The following is a 22,414-nucleotide window of genomic DNA, read 5'->3' on the forward strand; positions in this document are numbered from 1 at the left end:
GGGAGCTGTGGTTTTAATGTCATCATCGGGGTAACACGACCCAGTTTGTGTGGTGTGCCTGTCATTTGCTGAAGTCTAACTGGGGAGAGGTGGTTTTTCCACTCTACTCTGGCCAGATATCCTCTCTGCACACATAAACACATGGTGAAGTCACTGGAGCTGGGGAAGAGGGCTCCATGAAACAAAGTTTCAAGCTAACTGAATCCAAACGTTACAGAGACAGAGAGCTCAACCAAAAACACTATTCCTTCATGATGGCTGGAATCATCACAATAGACTAATGTTTACTCCAAGTCACTCCAGAGAAAATACAAGACCTACTCTATAATTCTGCTCACCTCAAGGCAATGAGAAGAGCTGTCAGGCAATGATTCACTGATGAAATCTTCCAGGGATTTGGGTTGGTTGGTCTGAGTAGTTGGGGTAGGAGAGACAATGGAAGAGACCCCATCAGCTTCACACCTCATCTGCTCTTTCTGAAGACGTCGCTCCTTCCTCAGGTCTTTTGCCTTCCGACATAGCGGCCGGCTAGCATCAGCTCCCACTCCTGCACCCCAGAGAAAACGAGAAAAGAGGGGGAGGCTTGTCAAAGCTTTCCAAAGGTGCTGGTTAGATTAGGAATGGTGTTTCACTGGCACCCAATCCTATTCTTGTGAAAAAGACATAGCATTAGACTTTCAAGGCATTAGCAGCCAGCATGTGTGCATTTATAAAGGAACAGAAGAAACAGAAAGCAGAAGGAACCCAAGGGTGTTTTTCTAATAATGACAATGACAAAGATAAGGTTGTTAGGTTGTTACCAACAGAACACACACTCATACACTTTCTCTGTTTCTCTCTCTTAACAAGACTAACATGAACATTCTCTGAAGCAACTGAATCTCTCCCTGTTTCCCTCTCTCTGTTCCCCTTCTCCTCCACCACCACCACTTCCTGGGCTTTTGCCAAACCCTCCAGCTCTCCGGGCATCCCATGTCAACAGTTTACACGCCCACATCCTGTTTGGAGCAATAAGGAAACGAGAGCCATTTCCTGCTTTTCCAATTGCAAGCCGCCACCATCAGCTCGCTCACTAACTTTCCCCTCCTTCGACAACCCAAGGAAGAGAGGGATGCCTGTTCCTGACAAGGAGAGAGGGAAATTCTGTCACTGGCCAAGGTTCACTGGCAGCGTTCAGCTTCAGCTGACTCAGGCTACTTTTTCTACTGCAAGGTACAGCTTCTGTCCTGTGAATAATAAAAAGGGCACCACAGCTTCTTGCTTATTGTTCATGATTTATCTTAAAAACATGACTTGTAACTTCAATGTATAAGGCGAAACACAATTCAAGTTCCTCTCCTGGCATTGATTAAACCCCCAGAACTCATCTCTGTTCATCATACATATATACAAGTTTTTTTTGTCCCTTCATGCCTCACATTGGATTAGATGTAACTCTACACCTTTGCCTTCATGTAGTATGTGCAGATCTAAGTAGCCCCCGTGTCTACCGCCACCCACTCGTTTTGAATATCGTTTGCTGTAACATTCTTCATAAATGCCAGCAAGCCATACAAAATTTCCAGTCAGCATTTGACATGAATTATCATGTAACTTGGCAGGCTAAAGTTATCCGGCACACTGATTTGTTTGGACAGTCAATGGATAAAACACACGAAAAATAAACATACCAGTTGACAATCGTGTTGGTTTGTACTCGTTGTGTCCCCAGAATAAATAGATGGAACAGCATTGGGCTTCAATATAAGTTCTGTGGTGAAACGGCGCTCTGGTAAAAGACTATTCATATATAACGTTGATTTTCATTGGAGGGGGTCTTTAAGTTTCGTATCAATAACTGCTGTGTTCCTGTAAACAATTTGTTTCATATTATCATACGAATCTTATCAGTTACTTGATGGAATATTAACTGGCCCTTGTATCTTCTCAATGTCCCTGTTTGCTGTATTGATTTTTAAAGGTAAATGACTGTGGGCACTAAAGGAGGGAAGCATTTGTGAGCAAACCGTCTGTTATAAACCTACAACCATGAGAGTTAGAGCATGGTCAAATGGTTTTCCCCGTCAGAATAAACACAGCAAGGTCGAGATAGACTGGTCACACAGACAACAGGAATCAGGATCTGAACTGTGTTCATCACACTGAGTCAACCACAACCACATTAACCCTTATCCACGGTCTCTCTGTCCACATGCCTCTCTTCCCTCTAATTAAACTCTCACTACACACGCAGACAGACACACACACACACACACACACACAGGTACTCCAGAGGACAGCGTACGCAGCCGTGGTGGAGACAATGTCTGACAGATCAGTTCCTGTGGAAGACAGATGCTCCCACTCCAGCAGTTAGCACTTCATAAAAGCTATGACACTCTTCCCCCCGCAAGTCTCAAAATCAGCTTAAACTGTCTAGAATCGTGACATGCTGCTTTCTTGCATGTAAACACATGGAGACACAAAATTAATTCATTGTGGGAGGAGGATGCTGCTCCCACAGTAAAATATTAACATGGGGGTATGCAATGTCATTTCACAGGAAGCATACTCTGGGAAACTGTACCACTGCTTACTTTGCCTATTTCAAAGACACTATACTGCTTTCTACAATATGCTGCTCCCTGCTTCACACAAACCAAATTTGGGGCATCTGTAAGGGTGTTATATCATCTTGTTCAGGCTATTAATGGCATCATTATCAAAATAACAAAAAAATAATGATAATAATAATATCATGATAATGACAATATTCCAACTTGTTAACGTTATGGCATCATACCTGTGAGGGAGCTGGGAAGCATCCCCCTCACTAAGAGTGAAACATGACAAATACAGACTGACACAGCAAGTTTATTTGTTTTGTTTGTTGTAAAAGACACTAGTTAACTGCTCTTTCTCTCTCTCTCTCTCTCTGAGATCCACTTTAGGGGCGTGCTTCATGGAGTGCACACATGAAGATGCAGCCGCAGCATACCAGCAGTTGCCATTTACCTAATTAGGTTGAGCAGGGCGATCAGAGAGGAGAGAGGGGAGGGGTTGTAGGGGGATCTTTGTTGAGTTTGGTCGTTGATTAGTGTTTCTTTAGAGTATTTCTTTAGAGTAGGTGGTTTTCTTAACTTTGTCAGGCTGTAGTTATTTGCATTGTGTAGAATAAGTGTCAGTGTGTTAAATTATACATATATATATATATATGTGTGTGGGCAGGTCACAGTGTCACTGGGGTGGGAGGAGATTGGCTATAAAAGCCAGGTGAGCAATAGTGCAGTGTGTGAGAAGGGGGGGGGGGGGGTAGGGTGAAGCTCTTGCTCTGCTCTGCTGCTGCTGCTGCTGCTGCTGCAATCTGCCAAGATTACCTGCACCTTGGTGACTCTTTTGCCCTGCTGTTTTTTTGTGAGCTGTGTGTTTTATGTGTGTGACAATAAGTAAAAACCTAGAGCTCTGGAACAAAAAACGTATTGCTGGTCGGCTGCTCTCATTATTCCATCCTGCTGTGCCCTTTGATTCTGCCTGGTTCATCCAGTTTGTAGAGGTTGAGCACATCCAAACCCTACAATACCATAACACGCAGCAACAATAAGTATGGCTGTAAGTGAAGGTAACATTTCTACCAGCTCCGAGGTGGGAGCGACTTGGGTAGTGCGGAAGTGGTTTGGTTACAAAAGATCAGATGTACAACAAACAATAATAATATACAAGAAGTGTAAAAAGACTGGAACAGCAAAAGGCTTACCTCTGGCTTTGCATCTGCTCTATGGCAGATGAGGAGCCACGTTTTTGCAAGTTAGACCTGGAACCTGCCCAAAGCTTTAAAATGCTCCAGTCATAAAGCTAGAGGAAAGATATGGCCAGGTGTTTTCTGTTGGAGGTGAATGAGGGGGGAGTAGAGAACCACTGGCGCAACATAGTAAATCCTTCATGCTTCCTGTTTCCTAGCCTCCTGAAAATGCTTGTTACTTCTGACAGTCTGAAGAGGAAGAGTGCGGTGATGACACAGGTGTAAGAGCAGAAGAACAGACCACTGGCACAGCTGAAAGTTTCTTCTGTATGTTCATGTCTGCACCTGGATTGACCTGTGCCAATACCAAGCTTTCCTGCTCCAGTGTATGTCCTTTCCTTTTGATTAATGAGCGTGGGGGCCTGTTCTCATTACATGTTTGAGAGGGGAAAAAGTGGTCAAGACCTGGAACATGGACAGTGTCTAATCGGAATTTATTATCTCTTCACTGTGAGTGTTAGTGTTGCATTCCTATGAATTGGCTGTGAGGATATCCTGTACACTAGAGAGTAAAGAGGAGAACATAACAGAAGAAAACACAGAGGAAATGCCATCACCTTCTTTTACCAAGCTGCTGCTCAGTGGAATCTGTCACAAGGTGAACAGTGACACCCTCTGGCAAACAATGATGCTTTACCTTCTGTGGAATGGCAGTGGCAGTTTGTAGTTTGGAGTGAACGGTCATTAACTACTGCTACTGTCACTGCTTTTGCAGTTGTCCTACTGCTGTCCCAAAGAAAACCAGACATTTGAAATGAATAAATAAACACAACAGTTCAAGAAACTATTCATTAAAGTTCAGAAAAAGTACATTCTTTTTTTGTAGAAGCATCTTAGTGTTGCAATAAGTTAAAAAAAAAAAAAACATATACAGTGATGCATGGCAAGAGTGCAAGACTAGAACTCTGAGTCATAATATAATGCGCCTGCGGACTTAATGACACTCATGATAATCAGCAGAAGCCGTTTATAGAATAATATTAAGACTGAATGATGATTTAGTCCACACCTCATTATTCAGCCTGACATTACGTTCTTGTAGCTGTTCCCTTTGCCCTAACTACTCGTTAGCGGACTGATGTATGCAGCTGCTATAATGTCACTTTCACACTAAGGCTGCATGAACCAGCATACATTTACCATGAGTAATCCAAGTTCATTGATTCATATAATATTACAACTGCCGACTGCTTCCATTACCTATCAATTGGCTGATTATTATCTTGGTTAAACTGATTAATTGTTTTACTTATCAAAATACTTTGATAAGTAAAACACATTTTTGCTTCGATCGATCGATCGATTAATCTGTGCTGCTCTAGAGTGTTGGTTCATGCTCTTCATGAAAAAAAGTTGTCCTGATCAAGGAAAACAACAGTAATAGGTGATGTGTTACTTCATAGTGAGTAGCTGTGGTCACATTACTAATACGTAACTTGGATATTATTACTCTATGTTGAGCAAGAACAGCATTGATTTTTGTGGGGTACTACCAGCCATTTGAAAGAGAATCAGACTTCTTACCTGGTTTTGGAGCTGTTGCTATTGTTCTCCCATCTGGGACAGACACTGGATCCTTTATTGATGTTTCTGAGCTGGCAGGTGCGGCATCCGCTACCTCCTTCTGTACTTCTGTGATAGCGGGACACTCTGCTACTTCCTTCTGAATGTCTGTGACATCAGCACACTTTACTTCTGAGTGACAGACTTTACTCGGTTCCCTTGGACTTGCTTCTTCACACACCGAGTCCATTGGCTCCCCTACATGGCAAAAAAAAAAACATCAAATCAATATTGCTTACACCAGAAGAGGTGCACTACAGAGCAGCAGTACCAACATCGTTTTGAGTCTGTGTTCATTACCAACTGTACTTTCAACGATGCACTCTGATGTATATGCCGTTCAACAGTCCAATACTGTTGACTGCAGCTGCTTTTTTCCATTTTTTTCCATGCATATAATGTATACCAACACACAGATAAATGTAACAGACAATTTACAAACATGAAATTATTATTATTATACAAGTCTGATTCCATAAATAGTTGGAACACTGTGTAAAACATAACTCAAATGTGATGAATATGTGATGAATGTGTACTTGCTGATCCTTTTTCACATATACTTAATTGAAAATAGTACAAAGACAATATATTTAATGTCTGACCTCATTAACTCCATTGATTGTTGTAAATACATGTTTAGTCTGAATTTGATGGCAGCAACACATTGTTCACAAGCAAGCAAGGTTTACCACCTTGTGAAAGACATGATTGTATAAAGGATATTACTACACAGGCTCGGGAACACATCATAAAATGTTGTCAGGAAACAGTTTGTTTGCAAATGATTGCATTCGGTTTTTATTCAGGTTTTACACAGCTTCCCAGCTTTTGGAATCAGGGTGGTACAAATAAATATAATCTTACCATCATCCTGTCCTTTTGGTAATTCCCCTTTGGAAATGAATTTGCTCATCTTCTTCAGGACTTTCTTGTGGGATTTGGAAGGCTGGAATTTCAGTGCATGGCATCTTGATAGAAAGCACAAGGGCAAAGATTGGTTAAAACAGCATAGATTTGTATATATTTCTTGTTTGTTATACAAATGTTTCATAGCTGATTTAACACTGTATGTCTATAAAACTACCACAGGTCATCCACATGTGCTCTGTGTTTTTCTGGTCCTGTCAGTTCTGAAGTTAACTGAAGCATAAAAATCATAGAAAGAAATTCTGATAGGTGTTATATCATTACCTGATGGTGTACTGTGGACAGCATGTCTTGCTCATTATGGGCTTATAGACATACTTCCCACTTCTGAAAAGGAAAAAATAAATAAGATTCACTAAAATAGATAATCAATATGTGAAATATCCAAATTATATTTTAACTATATTAGAAATTCAAAGGGTCTGTATATAAATAAGCAGGGATTGTGTGACGTTGGACACGGCTACACACCGTCTCCATCCTCTGTCTATGAGATCTTGGTAGTCTTGCACAGTCATGGTGTGAGACCACATCCCTGTAAAAAACAGAGGAAACATCATAACTTTTCATTAATTTCACATAATTTTACATCATACTTTTCAAATGGAAACATCCATCAGAGCATGCTGTCTAATGCGTGGCTTGAAGGAAATTATACTGGAAACAAACAGGAAACAGTCTTGAATTAGCCCAGCTCTTTTCACAACTGAATGAAATGAAGCACAATTAAAGCATAAAAGAGACAATTACAGATACACATTCTTTAGCCTGAAATTGGAGTAATGTACGCAAGTAAGGAGTGGTTTGTCAAGAAGCTGCTCACAGAGTCCAGTGGGAGGACCACACATCTTTGTTTCAGCTTAAATCAAAGGGTCCCCCCAAAGAACAGTCCCACAGCACTTCAAGTCCCCAGTGGTAGCATCCAAATTTATCTATCTGCATCTACAACAGCTTGGATCCTACTTCCCAGAACTGAGGTCAGCCTTCCCTGTTTCAACTGCTGGCCTTCTCCTCTGCAACCACATACACAGTTTGCACATGCACACACATCAACAACCAAGACCCCTATCAGTTTCCATCTAAAACAACAAAGGGAATTCACTGTACACCAGTTCACACAACATACACTAAGTTTGTGACTGAGGATGATCTCTAATGTCCCAGGAGACTGGTGTTTGCCAGAGTCCACAGAGATAAGGTAACAATCCTGTGTGATCTAATGGACGGACACTACAGCACTGAAGCAGTAAATGACGGGCTAGTTCTGAGGCCTGCAGACACAGCAGCAAGACTGCATGTTTTCTTAAAAAAAAACTAAGATACTGTGAACAACATACATTATCATTACAGGACCACCACTTAATGGGCTTGTAATAATGAGACAGGTCAAAAAGCAGCTGTTACACTATGTATATTAAAGATGAAGTATAATCACCAGGACTGTACAAAACAGGGCAGAATAATAGTTACAGAATGACAGGAGCTCATGTTGCATTTTTCACTGATAACACTGGAACAAGAGTGAAATCAACCCAGGAAAATACACAGCATACATCTATAATTTAAGATCCTTGGGAAATCATGTTTCAATACCAAATGTGTGGCCTCACCACACATTTAGAAAGTACACACAGGGATTTCTGCCCTAAGAACCCATTTTCATGTCCCAAAATTCTCAGGACCTCAACAGAGCTTTCAAGCTGTTGTGTGAATTTGAGTATGGAAGAATAATTGTAATATTACTCTTTTTTGAAGCATTAATTAGGATCCAAAGGAACCATAAAGAAAGTATGTTATATTTAAAAACTTCCATATCAAGTGGTACAGTTCAGAAAACTTTCAAGAGCAAGTATATGTAGGCAATGACAGGGCAGGGCAGGGCAGGGCCAAATAAATAACACAAAAGCCAAATGCCTGCTAGTCAAAGAGCCTGATAACTAGTTAGGGTTAGTCAGAAGTTTGAAAAGGTATTAGTTCTAGAGTACGGATGAATCATGCCATGTGAGATGGATATGTGTGCAACAGCTGCCGACATCAGGGTATGGCAGGAGTGCCTTTCCATCGTTCACACCTGATCCATTTGCCTCCACTGAGGCATGACGGACACAGTGACACAGACGATGGCAGATGTTGTACTATGTAGTGTGGGGTCGCATTTGCTCTGCATGTAAAAACACAGCTGATAACATCACTGCACCAAATCACAGAGGAAAACATTACCTTATTGAGCACCTGCTTGCAACAGTTTACAATACAATAATCACTCTGTTGATCTATAGACTGTGCCACCTTTTTCCAGGAAAATACAGGCACAAAAGGAAGAATATACCATGACAAATTACACAGGAAGAGCAACTTGAAAATCAGGAAAGTGTTTTGTCTTTTTTGCTGCAGCCTAAAAATAATCAACTTCACCTCAGTGGCCTGAAATAATGGGCTCATTTCTATAATTGTAAGTCTACTGCACTTTCATTTAACCTGTATCCACACGAGGAATCTATAACCTTCTAATACTATTAATCACTTACAAGAATTACACAGGGAGTCTTCCTTCCTCCCCAGAACCTGCCATGCCCACATGATGTAACATATCCAGATTACCACTCTTATCTTACTTTAGACGACAGCCCTCGTCTGCGGGCTCTGAGCCCAGTCACTAACAGGCTGCATTAGGAACTGCCTGAACCCTAATTATAGTCAACCTGTCTCGCCCCCGCTCACCTCCACTGAACGACACCACTCTGTCCGACACAGAAAATCCCTTCTTCTTATACTGCTTTTTTTAATACCTCTGTATCAAAGTCAGAACTTCTAAAATGCAGAATTACACGAATCTTGGTTGCTTTGAAATGACAGACTCTCAACACAACATACAGAACAGCACCTCTGACCTCTGTTCAATTGGCTTCTTGCACTTTCAAGACAACGTTTACAAACCTTCATGTGACTGTGCGGTCTGAGTTACCGTTCCTGTAAACAGACTCAAGGCAAGAATGTTCCTGCCACTGCAGGATTCATGGGCAAGTGAAACAAATGTCCCCCACTTCCCAAGCATCCAGTTGTACAGCAAGCAGCGGATGAAAAGGCTACTTCCTGGTTTGTAGCCGTCCAATACTCAAAGATTCTCAAATATAGTTGTAGAGCTTTCACTGATATTTGCTAGTTTCCCACTGATACTCATGAGATAAACTGACCTTTTTTATAATTCTAGTTATGTAGGTATGTAAGTTTGATAGTTAAAAAAAGGCTTGAAAAACAGATGTGTAAGATAAAAATTTTGCCATTTACACTTCATTTGTGATTCATTTGTAGTGTGATGCTAAGTAAGGAGTGGTGGCATGACATGAAACCTGACATTTTTAGAATTATGAGAAAATATTACAACAAACTGCCACGATGAAATGTTCAATCTACTGTTATTGTGTTCTTGTTTCTTTGCATTAGCATTTTTAAACAAACCAAATCAGAGTTCACTTGGAAGTGAGCCACGGCACACCCTCACAACTGGATCAGGGAGAGAGGGTTTCCACTGGAGGGAGTGTTTTCTCATCTCAACTCTCCAGCCTTCACTTTTAACTACAAAACATGAGTCAAAAAAGAGTGAGACATTAATCATACCACTATGGATTTAACTGATACTGCCACAGTCATCCAGTACAGTACATGTAGTAAACAGGCTGTCTTCTGTTTCAGTAACGTTATGTTGTGAAATCTCTGTCTTATATTTAGTTTCATGTTTGTGCCGTTTGTAATCTGCACTGCCTGTTACACCTGAAAAACATCCAACACTAAAAAGTATGAAATAGTACTGTACAGAATGTACATAATGTACCATTCACAAGAAGATAAATGGGTCATGATATTGTGCGACTTACGGCTTTCTGATTTGTGCAATCGTTCAATAAAAAGTTCAAAAAAAAAAGTGCTCTTACAGACCAATGGATCTGAGCTCCCCACACTTATATATATATATAAATGACAGCATATCCTGCATTTCCGCATCTGCTTTCATTTGATCCATAAAGGCCTCTACTTCCAGCCTCACGACACTGGCTGGCCAAATGAGACGGAGCCAGCTGTACTTTCGCTTCTGACGGCACCAGTCCCAGTTCCCCATGCTATAACGTTAAACTGGCCGTTGGCTAGCTTGACGCGAGTAGAGATGTTAACAAGTCCAGTGCTAAGCTGCTAATGTTACAAGGTTAGTCTTCAGTTAAACATTATTCCCCAACTGAGCAGCAATTCAATAACACCAGCCCGATCTTGCTTCATTATCGTAACTCACTTTATACCACGACAATCTTTGGTTAGTTCCCCACGATGAAAGATTTTGGCTACAAGAGGCTAATGGCTAAAAATTGAGTTATAACCTGAACACTGTCCAAGTCACGTTAGGTGAACGCTAACTAATTTGTACACTCAACTGAATGTACTGGCCTTGCAATACAAGTATGGCAGATGTAGTTCACTCCAATTTACTGACATTAGGATGCTTCTACCGTACCAACATTAGCTAGCCCTCTTTCAAAACCAGCAAGTAGACGGAGCTAGCTAGGTCGTTAGCATAAGCCAGTTCAGCGATACCGACTAGCTATGTTTCTTTGCTACTTCATTAGACCCTTACCGTGAGAAAAGTTTCCCTTCTCATTCTTACAGTAACCACAGCGGTAACCGTCATCTCCGCCGAAATACTCTACTATAGTGTAAGACGTGTTCCCTGCCATCTTTATCATCGACGGACTCAGATGACAGCTGAGTTTGCCCGGTGTCCGGGCAAGTCCTGTTGGATGTTAAACCCCGCCCACACCAAGACGTCACCAGTGCTGTGTCGAACAGCCAGCCCTCATATCTGAAAAGCTACGTGTTGTCACTCTGTCTGTTTAAGTCACAATTAATCTTCAAGAAGGAAATCAACCACTGTATTGTTTACTTCTCTCCAATCATTGCGCAGCAGTGTAATTATGGATTCAATGTTTTACTTGCAAATAAGTGCAAGGATGGCAAACTAAAAGTGGATGCAATAAGCAACTAAATGTTAGCAAGGCTGAATATTTAAAAATTCCTACCCTGAGTAAATGTTGTCATAATAACCTATACACTAAATGCATTTGTTTATCAGGGAAGTTAGATTTTTCAGTATTAAGCTTGTGACGGATAAAACAGAAAGTCATGAGTAAAGAACTGTACAGCATATTTATTAAATCATCTGTGCAAAGAGGAAGGACAGCAAAATAAACCTGAACCAAGATTCTGCACAAACAAGCTACAGTGAATTACAAAAAGACTGAGGGAGAGTTTGTATGTAGAAAAATAAGTTATAAAATCACACCTAGGCAACTGAGGGCGCCATAAAAAATGGCTTGACAGAGGAAATGAGCTTTGTCTGTGTATACTTCATGTTTCACCACATATATATAGTGAAATGAGTTTCTTTTTTCTATTCTACCATAATACATTTCACTCCCATCAGTCATGTAAGAACAAGTCGTTTTTGCACAGGTTTGCTTGGTTGTCCAGTGAAAGTAGCCTCTGTTCTGCATACAAGTTTCTTTTCCTGCACAAACACAGTGGATTTATCCAGGGGATGAAGCAGCAGCTAAAAAGCTGAAGTGCTACTGGCAGACACAAACCTTTAGACAAACATCGGCATCTTGACTCCTGTTGATGGCTCTTTGGTTGGGCACCTAACTAAAGCTCCCCTGAGGGACAGGGATGTTTTCATGAAGGTATTTCATACTGCCTTGCTCGGAGAATTCAGCAACAGTGTGCCCTTCCCCACGAAGGACCCATTTGGTGGTCAGAAGCCCCTCCAAACCCACTGGACCTCTGGCATGTATCCGTGCCGTACTGATACCAACCTCAGCTCCTGCAAACAAAATCAAATTAATTCGTCTGCCAAATTTTCAAGACAGTGGTAGGTTAGATCCATTTACTGAAGGATTAACAAAGTAAAACCATGCCCGATACTGTACATACCTAGACCAAAGCGGTAGCCATCCGCAAAGCGCGAGCTGGAGTTCCAGAATACACAAGCGCTGTCCACCTGCTGCAGAAACTGTTCAGCTGTCTCTTCATTTTCTGTAACAATGACGTCAGTGTGGGAGCTGCCGTATTTGTGGATGTGGTCCACAGCATCCTGCATGCTGTCGACCACCTCAATGCAGCACTCCAGGTCCCCATACTCGGTCCTTAGAGACTTCACCTCGGATGGGCTGAAAGTCAAATAGGATGCAAAGCGCGGGCCTGCATGGATCTTCACCTGAGAGAAAACAATGGCACAATGATTTATCAACAGGATAATGAACAAAAACTGTTCTTTCTTGACCTGACGTAAGTGTCACACTCTCCAGAAAGTTTAGTTTCTGGAGGTCAAACATTTATCAAATGTAAAAACCACTTAACCATGCACCGTAATCGTAACGCTATGTGAAATAGTTGTGGCCTAAATTATGGAGTGTCTGTTTCTTACCTGTTCTGTTCTCAGCATATCAATGATCTGGTCAAATATAGGAGTTCGCAGCAAATCTCTGTGAATAAGGAGGGTCTCCATGGCATTGCAGGCCGCAGGGTAGTCACATTTGGAGTCTCTGACTAGAACATAAATTAGTACATGCATATTCATTCAGCAGTTCTGGGCTACCCCAAAAAGTTAATAACCACAACTCTTGGGCAATAGGTAAAATAATATTGAGTGCACTGAAATAAAATATGAAAACAATATTTTTTCCACTTCTACAAGATGCAAAACACTGACCAAACCATAGCAGAAATGGAAAACAAAACAACTACACATAGGAACCACATACCAACGTCAATAGCTTTGTCTATGCTGGCATCGTTGTCTAAGTAGACGTGACAGACGCCCTCGCTGTGGCCCAGTACAGGAATACCCTTAGCTGCCCTTTGGATGTCCCGGACCAGCTGGGACGAGCCTCTCGGAATGATCAGGTCGATCAACTTGTCTAGTCTGCACAGATCCTCTACTTCTTCACGTGTGCTCACCTACACAAGGTAAAGGTTCATTTCAGCATGTCACGGGATATCTCAGTTAATACTGTAATAATGTAAAAAGTCACACTGTGCTATTTAACGCTATGTACGGCATGCTTTCAGTTTTTACCAGTTGAACGGCATCGGCTACTCCATGAATGGAAAGTGCTTCCTGAGTGAGCTGATGTAGAATTTTATTGGTGTTGGAAGCTTCTTTACCCCCCTTCAGTAGCAAAGCATTTCCACTCGCAATAGCCAGAGCTGACACCTGAAACACAATATTAAACACAAGAAAACGTGAGTTTAACTTTCAATGACAACCATGTGAAAAGTGTTCCAGACGAGCTACCAACAACAGTAAAGTTTACAGGCTGAGGGCTGGGGTTGACCGACCTGTGGGAGACAATCAGGACGTGACTCAAAGATGACCAGCAGTACACCAATGGGGACAGTGATCTGCTCCAGCTCCAGGTTGTTGGCCACCCTGGTCTTCCTAAGCACCCGACCCACACTATCCCTGGAGGACACAGCAAGCTGACGGAGGCCAATGGCAAGGCTGTTCAGCTTAGCAGTGGACAGACTCAGGCGGTTGACCATAGCCTGGGACAAGCGACCTATGAGGTAAAAGAATGAATGAATGGCGACACTAACAGTGTAGTACTCAATACTGCAGTTCCATGCAGAGAAAATCTTCCCCTGTGTTATGTGCTTCCCCACAGAATGCCAAACTTATAAACTTGTAAGTGCTATGCATAAGACTCTTACTGACAACATGGCTGATGCACACCAGAACTATGATAACTGCCAATCAAAGCTGACAAACAGATGATCAAAACCTTCATATGCCAGTTTCCCCTCCGTGGAAGTGCTAGAGATGAGTGATAGCCATTGGCAGAGCATGGCATTTGAGTCATCTGATTGCATGCAGCTGTGGATTAAGGTGATCAATTCATCTTCTTTGTGCCTCTGTACCTGATGCTATTGCTAACTCCATGTCTCTCTTGTTGGCACTGAGAATCTCGTCTTTCTTCTCTGTAAGCAGCTCAGCAAGACAGCAGATGATCTCCCCTCTCTGGAAAAAGAAACACACACCGCCCAATATGAACACTAAAATCAATTAAAGCTGCTACCAGTAAAATGTGAAATTTCATGAGTTTGGCAATCCCTTGTACCCTGTTGTGAAAATGATTTTCACTTTTCTTTCCCATTTTAGTGTTGACAGGTTTTAAATTTGTTAGGTTTACTAAGCACTAAACACATGCTTTCTCACGACCATAATCTTGTCACTTAAATTAATATACGTACGATATTTAGAGGTCAATAAACTAGATTTAGGGGATTTAACCTATGAAAACTTGTTGGATTAAATCTTAATATATCAGTAATAAATAAATTGTGATAAACGCTATTCCATTGTGCCAGTGAGGGGATATCTGAATTCTACTGGATTCAAGTCCAAAAACAAAACTTCAATTAAACCTCATGTCAGTTAGCCAGACCACATTGAGGGAGCAAGAAACTCACCTGTTCAGGTTTCAGGGAGGCCATAGCCCTGCCTGCATGCCGAGCCATCTCTGTCTGCTGCTCCACAGTTGGACCTGGTGGTGTCAACATACAGGCATCAAACATGAAAACATAAACACAAACAGGTAAAAAGTTGTTTCCAGATGGTTGTACCCAGTACCTGCAGGTTTTACTTCAGAGAAGAAGGTGCCGACTTTCTTCCCTTCTACAATGTCTGTAATGACATGGCCTGTCACTTTAGGATGTGTGCCGTTGGCAATGACAACAGACGTCCCACCCTGTAGTGCCCAAAGAGCTGCTTTCACCTGATTCAGACAACATGATAGAGAAGAGAATAAGGCAACTCTTTCATCATTCAGCAAGCTCATTCCTGTTTACACTTGAGATTAAATATATGTCATGCTGACCTTGGCTTCCATTCCACCAAGGCCGACTCTGGACTTGGTGCCATACGTGATAGACTGCTGGTCTCCAGGATAGAATATATCAATGAGCTTGGCATCATCTGTTCCTGGGGGACTGTCGTATAAGCCTGTGGAATAGATTTGTCTTTTCCTTTTAATCCTTCACAGAACCAAAACTGTCACACTAAAAATGGCATCTTTTGATGTAGAAAAAAACTGTCCAAGAAGCCAGGCAGTATACATAAAGTTTAATAGTATATAACTCACTGAAGTAAAATGATTGTGAATAAAATCAATGCAGTGACAGGGCCATCTTGCTTAATGATGATTTCAAATGGTCAAAATCAGAGCAGTTGATTTTAAGATATCCTGAGTTTTAGTGTCTAGCATGGGAAGAGCACCATGTACAGTACCTCAGTAGGGTCTTTCATTAGTCCCCTCAGCTTCGCATCATTTCAAACTAATCTTTGGCATTTCTTATTATTGGAAAGACAAAATAAATAATTTATAGACATCACTTTGGGTTTAGGGTAACATGATGGGTATTTGGGATAAATTTTGTAAATTAAATGATGAATTGACAATCTGAAAATCATCCTTAATTGCAGCCCTGAGAAAACAGTTAATAGCACAAAGAGAGAACTAATGTTAATACATACATGCAATGCAAAATAAATCATAATCCATCATCAAATTAGTGGTTATATCTGTACCTTCAACATCAGACAGGGCAATAAGGAGATCTGCTTTCATTTCAACAGCCAGCCGTGCAGCCAAGCTGTCATTATCTTTGACGCTGATTACCTGAAACGCAAACAGAAATTTCATTAAGCGAAAAGGAAAAATCACTGTATCTGACATTCTACAATAGGATAATAGCTTATCAGTTGCTACCATGCAGCAAAAGCCTCCCAGTCCCATTCAGATACAGAACAAACAACATACGCTCGCCTCTTTCCAAAGAGAGATAACACAAGCAGATTCTTAAACAAAAACATGGCAGAAAATAAGACCACCATACTTTCATTTAGTAGAAAAGATTTTTAACAGTGAAACTAAAACCATGTGAGCAAGACGTTAGCAAGGACAGAAATGTGAGTAAAAAAAACATACATCTTTAATTTATGTAAGACTTAAGGAATCCACCATCACAATTCTGGACAACATTTAGCATTCCCAGCATGCCTTTCACACAGTACCCACATTTACTCCCTGCAGGTCACTGTTGGGAACAGGGGGCGGAACGACAGCATCATTGGTGTTGATGATGGGAACTATGTTCATCCGTAGCAGTTCGTGGAGCGTGCTGTTCAGGTTGCGACGCTTCTGCTCATCGTGAAAATCCAGGTTGGTGACCAAAATCTACAGAAGTGGACAGAAATGAAGGGAATGAAGTGACATTTAACTGATCTGCTGACAGCACTTTCTTTTGTGAGAAAACTCATGTACATACTTGTGCAGTGCAGGTGCTGTACTGGGTGAACATAGCTTCATACAACGCCATCAGACCGCTCTGTCCAGCAGCCGCACAAGCCCTTGCTTCCAAAACTGGAACTGACTGAAAAACAGAGCGATTTCACTAAAGTTAACAAGCCTATGAACGAAAATTCAACATTTTTGTATCAAGCATTTGTTAAAGATTGGACTAAAAATCCCAATGAATCCCAATTCAAGATTATTATTCACCATGTCTTTGAGTTGGTTCTGTCCAGAATGCAAGGCTTGTCTGACACTCTGAGACAGCAGGATCTCGTGTCTCAGCCTCTGCTTGCCAAAAGCCACAGCACCACTGGTCACAATCATCATCTCCCTGCCTTCATTCTGCAGCATGGCCACCTGACAGGACACACAGAGACTACAGCATTCAAGTTGTTTTCTTTACAGCCAGGATAACTCCCCAGTCCAGGTCGCTTTGAAGTCTTCCCTGAGCCCACATAATATTATGCTCACACCTACACAAGGCATCATCAACAGAGGTCCTGGCTCATCTGCATCAACCATATTAAAGTGGCATTACCTGCTCCACTATTGAGGCCAGTCGCCCCAGTGCCAGACCGCACTCATCCCGTGTCACCACAGCACTTCCCAGCTTCACTACAATGCGCTTGGCCTGCTTTAACTCGCTGCGGTGGGCAAAAGACTTCCCATGGGGACGTGGGAGTGAGACTGCAGGGCATAACAAAGTCACACTCTATTACTAATCAGCATGAACCAAAGATTATAGTATTATATATGTATTGTATATGTATTAATGATTAAGTGTCACCTTCAATTATGAGAAAGAAGTTGGCTGATTACTTACATTTAGCCTGGGAAAACGCTCTGATGGAGACCGGGCAGACATTTGACTGCCTGATTCTGGATGGCAGGCGAGAGCACAAGGCCAGCCTGGCAAACATGGCACTGACACTTGAGGACAGCTGTGATGAACACACAAACCAGTGTCAGGTAGCTCTAACAATGCAGCAACCTCATCTGAGATAAGCAGCTTTTGCATATGACAGACAGGCTGCACGGTTGGCTATCAACACCAAGGCTGAACACGTAAATTAGATAAAATATCAAAAACAAAATCAATGAACGTGATTCAATTGAACATTATTTCAGTCTCACGGCAAAGCTTTGCATCATGCCCCATAAGGTTATCAGCACTGTGTTGATACTTGAACTTGACATACTGACCCAGTCAAGATTTTGTTGTTTGGATTTGTTAACGTTAGCTTCAAACAATTTCTGCCGGCGAAAAAACTTCGGTGTTGTTCACACAAATAAGCTCTGCCATACGTGAAGCCGCTGAGGTTTGCAATTAGATAAGTTTATAAGGCGAACACATTGTACCTTTGTGTCCAGCGTTACTGCTGTCAAAAAGTACTTGGGGCTAGCTGACGTTAGCTAGCATTAGCTATGGTGAGCTACCTCACTGCCTAGCTTAGCAGCTGTTTTCGACAAGAGGACATTTTGTTCAGAATGAATCCTTACCTGATAAGAGAAAACCTCGAAAAGCAACCACAACTACACTTGAGAGTGCACTGCAGGAGACACGTAATCAGCCGGACTGGCGGTGCCTTGCTGCCACATCCACAGCCCACGTTGGGAGGGAAGAGTCGTAATTGAGCTATGCACGAACAATGCGTACGTAGGAGTCTTGGTACGTTCACGTAGTACGGATAGGAGCAAACCAGTCTTTACGTACGCAGAAATAGTATTTCTGATGGGTGGATACGTCTGTAGCAGTGGGACGTACAAGCACAGGGACGCGGTGTAAAAATAGGTTGATCATAACTGAAATTTAGTTTCAGCTTTTATTTTAGTTGAGAAAGCAATTGCAACAATAATTTCTGATACTAAGATACACACAATGCAGATATCCCATCGTACACAAATTCTTTATTAGTGCATGTTTTATAATGAAAAAAAACTGATTCAGTATTGATTGTTGAAATTCACACATTTATTTTTTAACATGAACAAGATAATAAATTATAAAGCTGTTGATCTGTAAAATTTTGTAATTGCTTTAGCAAACACTGAATATTACTTATTTTGTAAAACGCAATTTAAACTTAAGGTTTACTTAACTTGTACTATGACATCCAAGCCAACTCTATTTGCTGATGAAGACCTTGAGATGTGGTTGAAAGCCCCAGAAAAATCTAGCAAGTGGATTCTTTTGACTACTGTTCACAGTCTATAGGATGAACTTGCACACTAATATGACTTCATTTTATTTGATTCAATTTTAAATGGTCCTGCGTTTGGGACACCTAATTTCGCTAATCCATTTTGTTGGAAATGTGCCATTCAATTGCGTGTGGTCTCCTGAGAGTTAATGGCTTGAAACAGCTACTGGAGGATGTCAACTCATCTTTAGTAATCCGACACTGAGGCACATGAGTGGCCTGTGAAACATTCATGAGCAGGAAGGCCAGGAGCACAGAGCACACTGCTGCCATAACAGGTGCAAGCAGAGCTATGGGGACTGTTGAAGAAACTTTAAAGTGTCCCGTCTGCCAGGACTTCTTCACAGATCCTGTGACGCTGCCATGTGGGCATGACTTCTGTCTCACCTGTATCCAGGCTGTGTGGGAAACTGATGGGTCAGATGAGGGTCTTGTCTTCTGTCCAGAGTGTCAGGTGCTCCTCCCCTCTGGCCTCACTCTGGAGATAAACACCAGCCTTCAGACCAAAGTAAAGGACTTCACCACCAACAGGCCATCAACAGCAGAGCTAAGGACAGCGACACCGAGCAGCGCAAACAAATCATCTTCAACTATCCACTGTGACCACTGCATAGACACGCCGTCGGTGGCCATCAGGACTTGTCTAACCTGCGATGCCTCACTGTGCCAGGCTCACGCCCTGCTGCACCAGCAGAGGTCTGCTCTGAGGGAGCACACAGTTGTGGAGGTTACGGGGGATCCGCTGTCTCTGAAGTGCAGGGAGCACCGTGATGAGCTGAAACTCTTCTGTATGGAGGAAAGGGTCCCTGTGTGCTGTTTGTGCGTCCTGGTCGGCATGCACAAGAACCACAAAGCATCTCAACTCCATGATGCCTGCACAGACTTCAAGGTGAATATCAGTATTGCTTAACCATTGGTTAGTGTGTTTCTAAATTCTCTGTGAATATCCTGATTTTTTTTCAGTCAACGTATTTATTTCCTATAGGCATGTTGTATTTCTTTCTTTAGAGCATGTTAGAGACCACTATGAAGCAGCTGCTGAAGAGGAGAGGTGAAGCAGAACATGCCATCAAGGAGTTGGAGTCACTGTATACTCAAACAGTGGTACAGTCAATGTGAAATACCCCTTTTTAATCATCCATTTTTCAGTCACAGAATCTCCCTTTGTACGTATTTAGATCATGTTTTTTTCCCCTAGAAGTCTGCTGCAGATTTCAGAGAGAGAGTCTCAGACAAGTACAGCAGGATCCGTGTTGTGCTGGATGGTGATGAGCGTCTGATGATGCAGATTATAGATGCAGAGGAGTCACACATGACAGAGTGGCTGGAGGCCCAGAGGGGCATCATGGAGGCTCAGATCAAAGAGATAGACACTCTCAGAGCCTCCAGCAAATCGCTCCTCCAAGAGACAAATGATCTGCGCTTCCTGCAGGTACGTTAATGGTAGTACAATGACAGCGTGTTGTTTTGGTCAAAGTGTTTTACAAATGCAGCTGAAATAATTTCTACGTGCAGTAGTACATGGCCTGTTTATTTTCAACAGCAAATCACAGCGCAGAATCTTTGGTGAGTTTTTTCATCACTCTCCCTTTTTTTTCTATTCTGTCCTCTTTTAGCAGGATTTGTGCCCTCTAATGGTTTTCAGTTTTTATTGTAGCGACCCTTTGGATTATGCACCTATCCAGGAATTAGACAGAGGTCTGTGTGACCCTGAGAAGCTGAGAACCGTAGAGAGGCTGGTGGATGACCTGTCGGTGGCTCTGTCCCAACACTTTCCACGAATGTGGTCATGTTAGTAAAGAATCCAATGTTTTGCAATCAAAACTCAAACCCACCAGCTCTGAAGCTGTGTACTAAATGTAGGTTTTTATTTGCAGATCTAAGTTCTCCTGCTCTCGACTGCGACTCAGCCCATCCGAAATTGGAAATATGCCAGGACAAGAGACAGGTGTGCTGGAAACAGCAGCCTGTAAGTGAAGCTCTGAGTGCTCAGCCTTATGACTCCCAGTACAGTGTCCTCACTCAGGAGAGTTTTACTACTGGCCAGCACTACTGGGAGGTCATTGTCCAGGAAAAACCTTACTGGCTAATAGGTGTGACCACCGGGCCAGTGGATAAAAAAGCTGGCCCAAGCCAGAGTTCCTCCGGCCCGCGTGTGAACAACACATTCTGGTGCATCTACCACGGAGACGGACAGTACCTGGCATGTCATGATTCGCAGGAGAAGCAGCTGTCAGTGGGAAAGAGAGTCAGAAAGCTGGGCATAATGGCAAACCTCCAGAAGGGGGAGCTGTCATTCTACAATGCTGATTCTGTGACCCTGCTTCACTCTTTCTGTGTGCAGTGCACAGAGCCTCTCTACCCCATGTTAAACCCATGCATTGATGTGAATGGACTGAACAGGCAGCCTCTTACCTTGTTTTGGATTAAGGACCCATGGGACTGGCATGCAAACACAAACGGGGGCAAAGTGTGAGGTTAGAGGACAACCTTAAACGTACCGATCAATGTCAACCTTTGTCTTCACAAACATTTTTCCGTGTTTGCTCTGGTTTTGCATGCTGTCAAAGATGTGCGACTGTCATAGTCACATGAGCGTCATCAGTTTCCCTGCTGGAATTTACCTATCTCTGTATTTCAAAGAAGCGGGAGTTACAGCTAAGATGATGAACATTTCTCATTGCCAGCAGCAATGGGAGAGTGAGCAAGGCTTTAAGTACTGTATTATAGTCTTCTAAATATTATATTATGTGACTGTATAGTGCTGATGTTTTATAGGAAGCTGTCAAGGAAGAAATGCAGCTGATGAGAGATGTTTTAGCATTTACTCTATGGTAATAGATTGCATAGTTGCTTCTACACTACCTCTTCATTGTCTGCGGTTGTCATGTACACTAATATTTCATGGAGTGGTATAGGGTGCATCTTCAAACAGCACTTTTGTTCTGTGATACAGCCTGTCCATTCGGTCAGCAGCTTAGCAGCTCTCACGTTTGGCTTGATGTTGTTCAGGAAGTAAATGACCCGTGTGTAAACTACTGGCTCGTTCTTTGTACAACTGTCCCTTCAGCTCACCAGACCATGGAGGACATGCACGCCTTCATTCTCACATGTCAGTGGTCCGGCAGAGTTTACTGCCCTGCAGCAAACAGAATACCCTCTGAGGCCAAATAACATGAGCACACGAGCCTTAACTTTTTTTTTTAGACTATTATTTGTACAGTATTCCTCTGTGTGCATAAATACCTAATTTCCTAAGAGAGTACATTCTGAGAATCCATATCCACCTGTCTGCTCCTTGTCTGGAGCCTTGGAATTGGGCTCCTTTTAGGTACTGTACCTGTCACAAATCATCTGTCACCCAGGACATGTGAGACTTAATCAGTGGTAAGTGGTAACAAAATGAGAAAATGTAACCCTGTTTGATCTTGAGCATTCATTTTGTGTACTGCTTTATCAAAAGGTTTATTTGTGAAAACCAGGATGACAGGAAGCTCATACAAAGAACATACAGTAAAAACATGGCGCATGGAAGCGCATAAAGA

The 22,414-nt window shown here is 42.1% G+C and overlaps 3 protein-coding genes across 5 annotated transcripts in view; 1 reads left to right on the plus strand and 2 right to left on the minus strand.

Moving 5' to 3' along the window:
• The window catches only part of LOC121613990 (arginyl-tRNA--protein transferase 1), a 52,772-nt gene extending 41,726 nt beyond the window's left edge, over positions 1-11,046 (minus strand). For all 3 annotated transcript variants that reach the window (XM_041947746.1, XM_041947745.1, XM_041947747.1), the window contains exons 1-6: positions 10,896-11,046; positions 6,743-6,806; positions 6,536-6,598; positions 6,209-6,312; positions 5,303-5,539; positions 339-547 (exon numbers count right to left, since the gene is read on the minus strand). In XM_041947746.1, coding sequence (XP_041803680.1) covers positions 339-547; positions 5,303-5,539; positions 6,209-6,312; positions 6,536-6,598; positions 6,743-6,806; positions 10,896-11,004 — 786 coding nt within the window. In that variant the 5' untranslated portion in view covers positions 11,005-11,046. The remainder of the gene's footprint in view (positions 1-338; positions 548-5,302; positions 5,540-6,208; positions 6,313-6,535; positions 6,599-6,742; positions 6,807-10,895) is intronic.
• A 404-nt stretch (positions 11,047-11,450) lies between these two features.
• On the minus strand, positions 11,451-18,296 carry LOC121613906 (delta-1-pyrroline-5-carboxylate synthase-like). The gene is made up of 17 exons (XM_041947608.1): positions 18,169-18,296; positions 17,492-17,609; positions 17,207-17,355; positions 16,876-17,025; positions 16,643-16,747; positions 16,393-16,551; positions 15,903-15,993; positions 15,193-15,317; positions 14,946-15,090; positions 14,786-14,859; positions 14,234-14,333; positions 13,655-13,875; positions 13,392-13,529; positions 13,078-13,273; positions 12,741-12,862; positions 12,248-12,530; positions 11,451-12,137 (listed from the first exon to the last, which is right to left on the minus strand). The coding sequence occupies exons 2-17, from the start codon at positions 17,586-17,588 to the stop codon at positions 11,956-11,958; spliced, it is 2,337 nt and encodes a 778-aa protein (XP_041803542.1). The 5' UTR covers positions 17,589-17,609; positions 18,169-18,296; the 3' UTR covers positions 11,451-11,955.
• Positions 18,297-19,161: 865 nt separating this feature from the next.
• Positions 19,162-21,345, plus strand: LOC121614243 (E3 ubiquitin-protein ligase TRIM11-like). The gene is made up of 5 exons (XM_041948059.1): positions 19,162-19,758; positions 19,878-19,973; positions 20,068-20,301; positions 20,555-20,660; positions 20,747-21,345. The coding sequence occupies exons 1-5, from the start codon at positions 19,162-19,164 to the stop codon at positions 21,343-21,345; spliced, it is 1,632 nt and encodes a 543-aa protein (XP_041803993.1).
• Positions 21,346-22,414: the final 1,069 nt, after the last annotated feature.

This window comes from Chelmon rostratus, chromosome 11 (genome assembly GCF_017976325.1).
Source record: "Chelmon rostratus isolate fCheRos1 chromosome 11, fCheRos1.pri, whole genome shotgun sequence".
Classification (NCBI taxonomy): domain Eukaryota; kingdom Metazoa; phylum Chordata; class Actinopteri; order Chaetodontiformes; family Chaetodontidae; genus Chelmon; species Chelmon rostratus.

Coding starts and splice junctions, on each gene's coding strand:
- LOC121613906 (XM_041947608.1), bottom strand. CDS start 17,588: ATGTTTGCCAGGCTGGCCTTGTGCTCTCGCCTGCCATCCAGAATCAGG. Junction 15,318..15,902: donor TGCCCTGTCTGATGTTGAAG/GTACAGATATAA, acceptor TCTATTCCACAG/GCTTATACGACAGTCCCCCA. Junction 14,860..14,945: donor CTCTGAAGTAAAACCTGCAG/GTACTGGGTACA, acceptor TGACACCACCAG/GTCCAACTGTGGAGCAGCAG.
- LOC121614243 (XM_041948059.1), top strand. CDS start 19,162: ATGGGGACTGTTGAAGAAACTTTAAAGTGTCCCGTCTGCCAGGACTTC. Junction 19,974..20,067: donor CACTGTATACTCAAACAGTG/GTACAGTCAATG, acceptor TTTTTCCCCTAG/AAGTCTGCTGCAGATTTCAG. Junction 20,661..20,746: donor CTTTCCACGAATGTGGTCAT/GTTAGTAAAGAA, acceptor TTTTATTTGCAG/ATCTAAGTTCTCCTGCTCTC.